Below are 6000 nucleotides of genomic sequence, written 5' to 3'. Positions count from 1 at the left end.
TCTATCTCCGGTTGGAGTTAAAAGTAACCAATAGCAAAGCTGATCGCATTTGATGCCAAAAAAAAGAGAAGTTTTTGTTTTAAATCAACCGGCTTCAGTGCAAAATTTGCTGAAGATGCTGTGTAGTTCGGATCTCAAACAGAAATTTTACTTTGTACGTTTTTTTAAAAAAAGTTTGAGAAAACATGAACACGGTTCTGCACAAGAAAAGGCGGAGTGAAGTACTGCAGCCAGTTATATTTATAAAAATATATCGCTATATTCCTTCCGAGAGGGGGATTGCAAAGGCGGCGCGGCGCGGTCGGCTGCAGCGGCAGAGCTCGCGCCGCTCCGGGGCCGGGAGGAGGCGGCGGCGCGCGCCGGGGCCGGGCTGGAAGTGAGAGAGGGGGGGGGGAGGGGGAGGGAGGGCAGGCGTCACGTGACCAGTTGACTGGTTGACAAAAATGGCGGCGATCCCCGAATACAACATGGATGCCGGAAGATCGGAGTGAAGCAGGAGGCGAGCGAGGAGGGAGGGGGGAGAGGGAGAGAGAGTGTGAGAGTGAGGGAGAGGAGGAAAATAATAATAATAGTCCGAGTGCGCGGGGCTCGGCGCCTCACTCCCGCCCGCCGGCCGGCCGCGGAGGGAGCAGACAGACTCTTGTGGAAAAAATAATAATAATAAATCCCAACATTTTGTGGAGGGGGTGGGGGGAGGGTCCCCGCTGAGGGGGAAGGGGGTTAAAGAGAGAGAAGGGCCGGGGTGGGGGGGTAACTGAAGCCGACTGAAGTGGAGGGGGGGTGAGAACGCCATGAGAGGGAGGAGAGGTAGGCCGCCCAAGACGCTCGATGCTTCGCCGGCCGCAGGTGGCGGCGGCCCGGCGGGTAGCCTGAGGTACCGGGCCGCCGGGGCGGGCAGGGGCAGAGGAGCGGACAGGAGGGGCAATCACTCGTCGACCGAAGCTGGCGGTAGAGGGAGTCGGACCCCGAGAGGGGGCAGGACGGCCACCCGGGGCAGGGCCCGGGCGGCGGTGCATCAGCAGCACCACCAGCAGCAGCGGCAGGGCGGCAGGTCCCGCAGGCTGACCGTCAACAAAGTGATCTACGACGACCACGAGAGCGAGGAGGAGGACGAGAGCCTGGTGTCGGAGGAAGACGAGGATGATGACGAGGACGAGCGAGGGAAGGAGGACGAGGACGAGCAGGATTCGGATTATCACCAGGCCAGCGATGAGGAAGAAGAGGAGGAAGACGACGATGATGCGAGTTATTGCACAGAGAGCAGCTTCAGGAGTCACAGCACTTACAGCAGTACTCCAGGTAATACATTGAAACATCGGCAGCAGCTTTCCTCCCATCCATAAAATGTTAGATCATCAGCCTAACGTCAGGGTTGTTGGCATTGTTTGAAAGTAGCACTTATACAGGCAAAAGCTTATCAAAACTATTTTGGAACCATGTATGCAACAGTTGCCAGTAAGTGACATTTGCAGAAGTATGGCAAATTTTATCTGTTGGAAAATATATTTCAACCTAGTTGTCATACTGATCAAAAGTTGAATGGGTTTGATCATAGACAGTAGCTTGTTCTAGCACCGTTGAATGGTTGGGATATGCCCAAAATAATGTACTGCCAACTTGTCTTGCTGTACACCTGCTGCAGAGTCGTTGGAAAGTGGTGGTGAGGGGCGAGGGAGGGAAACAAGTTCAGAATGTCGATGTTGACAGGCCAAGTGTTTCTGACATCTGGGAAAGGAGGAATACTAAAATATGTTCTTTTTGTTTATCCTGACAGTTTTAAAATTGAGTTTGTATTTCTTTGTTTTCAGTTGTTTATAAATTTAAAGTAATGAATGAAAAACTGTAGATTTTGAAAAAAAATTGGAAATGTATAAAAGTATAGGAAAGCATGGTAATCTGTTTTAGTCAGAAGGAAGAAATTTTGATGTTTTAGCTCAAAACTATTGAGTCCAAATTAAATATTAATCTGTTTAAATACAAAGATTTTAATAAGTTGGTGATAAGGAGCCAAAAATTTTTATTATGGCATAATTACTAAAACATTTTTGAACGTTAAACTGTCATGATAAATGGAATTGTATTTTAGAACATTTTTGCAATTGTGTTCAGATTATCTAAATATAATACCAGTGATGGTTATTTTTGAATATCTTGCATCATGCTTTTTAATATTAAAAATCTGCTAGTTATGCATGTTTGGAAGTGAAAATTCAAATTTGATTCATAAATGATAATCAAAGTACAGTTTCAAACAATTTCAGTAAATTTCATTTTCATTGCAAACCTTGCAAATAATAACTTGTAGCTTTTCAAATTACAAACATTATTTTCCAATATCCCTATTTAATTTTTAGTTATATGAATGGTAATTCTGTCCTACTTGAATGAAGCTGAGGTTATCAAAATAGGCCACAATATCTTTATCCATGAACCACAACTACTTGTGGAAATTGTTGAATTTTGTTTTCATTTTGGATTTACTTATTGTAATACTGCATTTTACTTTTGATTGTGGAGATCAATCAATCTGGTAATATTCTCATTTTAAATTGCTAATATTCTCCTTCAGGATTCTGTGTTCTTGCCCACGTTCAACTATTACTGACTTCAGCGTTTGTCCTTTGCCTTCAAACAGTACAAAAGTTGTACAACGCTTGAAGTTGCCTTTCAAAGTTCAGAGTACATTCATTATCAAAGTGCATATATGTTACTATATAAAACCTTGAGATACATTTTCTTGCCGACATACTCAGAAAATCCAAGAAACGTATTAGAATCAATGAAAGACTGCAACAGAACAGTCAAACAACCAATGTGCAAAAGACAACAGGTGTGTAAATACTAAAGAAAAAAAATAACCAATAAGTATGGGAACATGAGGTTAAGAGTCCTTGAGAGTGAGTCCTTTGGTTGTGGGAATAGTTCAGTGAACGGGTGAGTGAAGTTATCTCCTCTGGTTCAAGAGCCTGGTGGTTGAGGGGTAATAACTGTTTCTGAACCTGGTGGTGTGGGTCCCAACCTTCTTCCTGGTGACAGCAGTGAGAAAAGAGCATGGCCAGTCACCAAAAAATTCTTTTATTCATTCACGAGAAAATTGAGGCCCTTGCTCTGTTTCATGCCTGCTTTGGTCTGGTGCTCACTTCAAGCAACTGAAACCCAAATCTGTGCTAAAATCTTCGCTGGATTTTCTTTTTTAATGCTCTCCTTCAAAAACATTAACTAGCACCTAGTCCAGGTCCTTACTAGGGGGAGTTTTGTATACACATAGCCGCTTTCCCTACTTAAGTGCATGCCTGTAAGGGTCTCGGCCCGAAACGTTGACTGTACCTCTTCCTATAGATGTTGCCTGGCCTGCTGCATTCACCAGCACTTTTTGTGTGTGTTACTTTGATTTTATGTTGCTTAATTATTTTCAAAACCCATAATTTTACCTCTATATTAGAGGGTTGCTCCAATTTTTATGACCCTTCTGTAGCCTTCTGGTTTATTTGTTTTCTGTGTATTTTCTAGTCATAGCACATTTTTTTCTTTTTGGAACATTCTTTAAGAAACTTAAAGTCTTCCCTTTAAAAGACTACCTCTATTTGTATTTCAGGGTCCAAGTCTCTCCTTGTCTTCTCTGCCATCTATCCCTCATACTCCTTCCCTTTCTTTCTCATGCTTTCTCCCTGGTCCCCTCACCTATATTGCTTATGAAGCAATGATTTTTTTCTAAGGGAGATTTGCAATGATTTTTGTATGGTCATGCTTTGTTTAAAACAAAAAGTTTTTTTTAAAAGAAGTTTCATTCTACTCATTATCATGGCCAAATTATAGTAGTTTGTATTTGGGAGAAAGTACTAACTAATAAAGACAAAAGATTCTGCAGATGGTGAAAACCAGGAGGAACTCAGCAGGTCAGGCAGCATCTATGGAAAGGGCAATTAGTACTGATTAAAACTAGATCTCGCTACTGGTTGGGTGGGACAAGCTTGTAGCTAATTTGTGCAAAGTGAGCAGTTAATTTGGTCGAGCCATGCTGGTTGATTTATTGGGAAGGGCATTGGCAGAACTAACTACCTTTGAATAGTACTGTTGGATTTGGTTTTATATATGCTTGAGTATGATGTCTCTTTTGGAATGTGTTGCCTTTGAATGGAGGTTTTCATAATATGCACTGAAGGCTGTGTCCAAATTATGTGCTCAGGTCTGTTTGTTCTGCTGTGTATGTACTCCTGCTTTTCAGAAAGGGTTTAACAGTACAGTGAAATTATTTAGAGCATCTGGATTATATCCTTGATAACTTAACTCAGTGATATGTTTGCCAGTATGCATATATTTAAAATAAAGCAAACTGAAATCCTATTTCCAGATAGTTCTAATTATGTTCCCTAAACCAAACAGAATGCCATTGTGTTTGAGTGGAAGATGTACTCTGATTATAGAGGATGAAGTTTAACTTTAAAAAGTTAAATTATTAAAAAAAGTAATCTAAAAGATTTTTGAAGGAGTATTGTCTTAGTTGGGAGAAATCCATTGATTCTGTTCAGATAGTCCAAAGGATCCTTTTATTAAACAATTCCTTGGAACCAAGGATGCCTTGATTTCATTCTGGTTTTGTGGGTACTGAGATGTCTGAAGAAACCAATGTGGGAACTGCAGAGTTATCCACAGAGGTGATGCTCTTGAGTATGTGTAAACACACCATGCTTCTGTCTGAGAGGGCCGGTAGTGTCCTGCATTAATATCCAAGCAAACGGCAACATTTTATCCGTGAGCAGTGATTAGTTATCAGGAACACAGTAAAGTCTTCGACCAAAATTGTGTGCTCGGGTCTCAGGACTGTGGTTTGGTTTGCAACTCTCAGACTTGGGTGTGTAGCTTCAAGGTTGATAGCTTCTTGTCTGAAGTTACATATGTTCTATAAAAGTATGCTGCTAAGGAAATTTTAAATATTCAGGCAACACTTTTTCTTCCTTGTTGTTTTTGGCAAGCCATGCAATTGACTTCATGGTGGCATCGTGGTTAGCATAATGCTTTACACTGCCAGCGACTTGGGTTCAATTCCTGCCACTGTCTGTAAGGAGTTTGTACATTCTCCTTGTGGGTTTCCTCCAATGGCTCCGGTTTCCTCCTACATTCTGAAGACATCTAGTTTAGTAGGTTAATTAATCACTTGGGTGTAATTGAACAGTGTGGGCTCGTTGGGCCGGAAGGGCCTGTTACCGTGCTGTATCTCTAAAATAAAAAAAATTAAAGTTGTATTTTGTTTTGAAAATACTGTAAATTTAACACAGATGAAATCTCTAAATTATGCATTACTTTTAAATAGTTGAGAATGTTTATAATGACTCCTATCCAACCTGATCTTAACTAATTAACTTGGGAGTTATCTGAACATTTTTTTTTCCATTCAGAATGTTATTCTAGTAATATTTCTGTGGACAGTAGTGGTTAGACTAATGCAAACATATAGTAAAGTGGCCTTTATTGAAAAGAGGAGAGACAAAATGCTATTACTCCATGCACAAAATGCAGGAGGAGCTCAGCAGGTCAGGCAGTATCTATGGAAATGAATTAACATTGGACACTTTGTGCTGAAACCCTTTGTCAGTTCCAAATGAAGAGCCTCGGCCCAAAGTATTGACTATTTGTTCCTCTCCAAAGATGCTCCCTGACCTGAGTTCCTCCAGCATTTTGTGTGTTGCTCTAGATTTCCATCACCTGCAGAATCTTTTGTGCATACGACTCCATCCCAATTGTTTGTAATGTATTAGTGTGCAAGTTCAAAGTATTCTGCCTTCACCATACCTAACTATTGCAATGCGCTATGAAACAACTTGGCTACCGACAATACAGTTCAGTATAATACTGTAACCTATAACAGTGAATTTGCTCAAATGTAGTGCATTGTTTTTTGACAGAAACATTTGAAAAGAAACACTGCATCATGAATTAGTAGGAAACAGTTTTCATTTGTACTTTCTCTTACTATATGGTGTACATTTTTGTATGAACCTG

At 41.1% G+C, this 6000-nt stretch overlaps 1 protein-coding gene across 11 annotated transcripts in view; it reads left to right on the top strand.

Annotated features, from left to right (window-relative positions):
• The first annotated feature begins 772 nt into the window (after nucleotides 1-772).
• bptf (bromodomain PHD finger transcription factor) overlaps nucleotides 773-6000 on the top strand; it is a 173669-nt gene continuing 168441 nt past the window's right edge. For all 11 annotated transcript variants that reach the window (XM_072242562.1, XM_072242559.1, XM_072242561.1 and 8 more), the window contains exon 1: nucleotides 773-1299. In XM_072242562.1, the coding sequence (XP_072098663.1) occupies nucleotides 792-1299 (508 nt within the window). In that variant the 5' untranslated portion in view covers nucleotides 773-791. The remainder of the gene's footprint in view (nucleotides 1300-6000) is intronic.

Source organism: Mobula birostris, chromosome 24, assembly GCF_030028105.1.
Source record: "Mobula birostris isolate sMobBir1 chromosome 24, sMobBir1.hap1, whole genome shotgun sequence".
Lineage (NCBI taxonomy): Eukaryota > Metazoa > Chordata > Chondrichthyes > Myliobatiformes > Myliobatidae > Mobula > Mobula birostris.
This window is presented reverse-complemented; position numbering and strand designations above follow the sequence as displayed.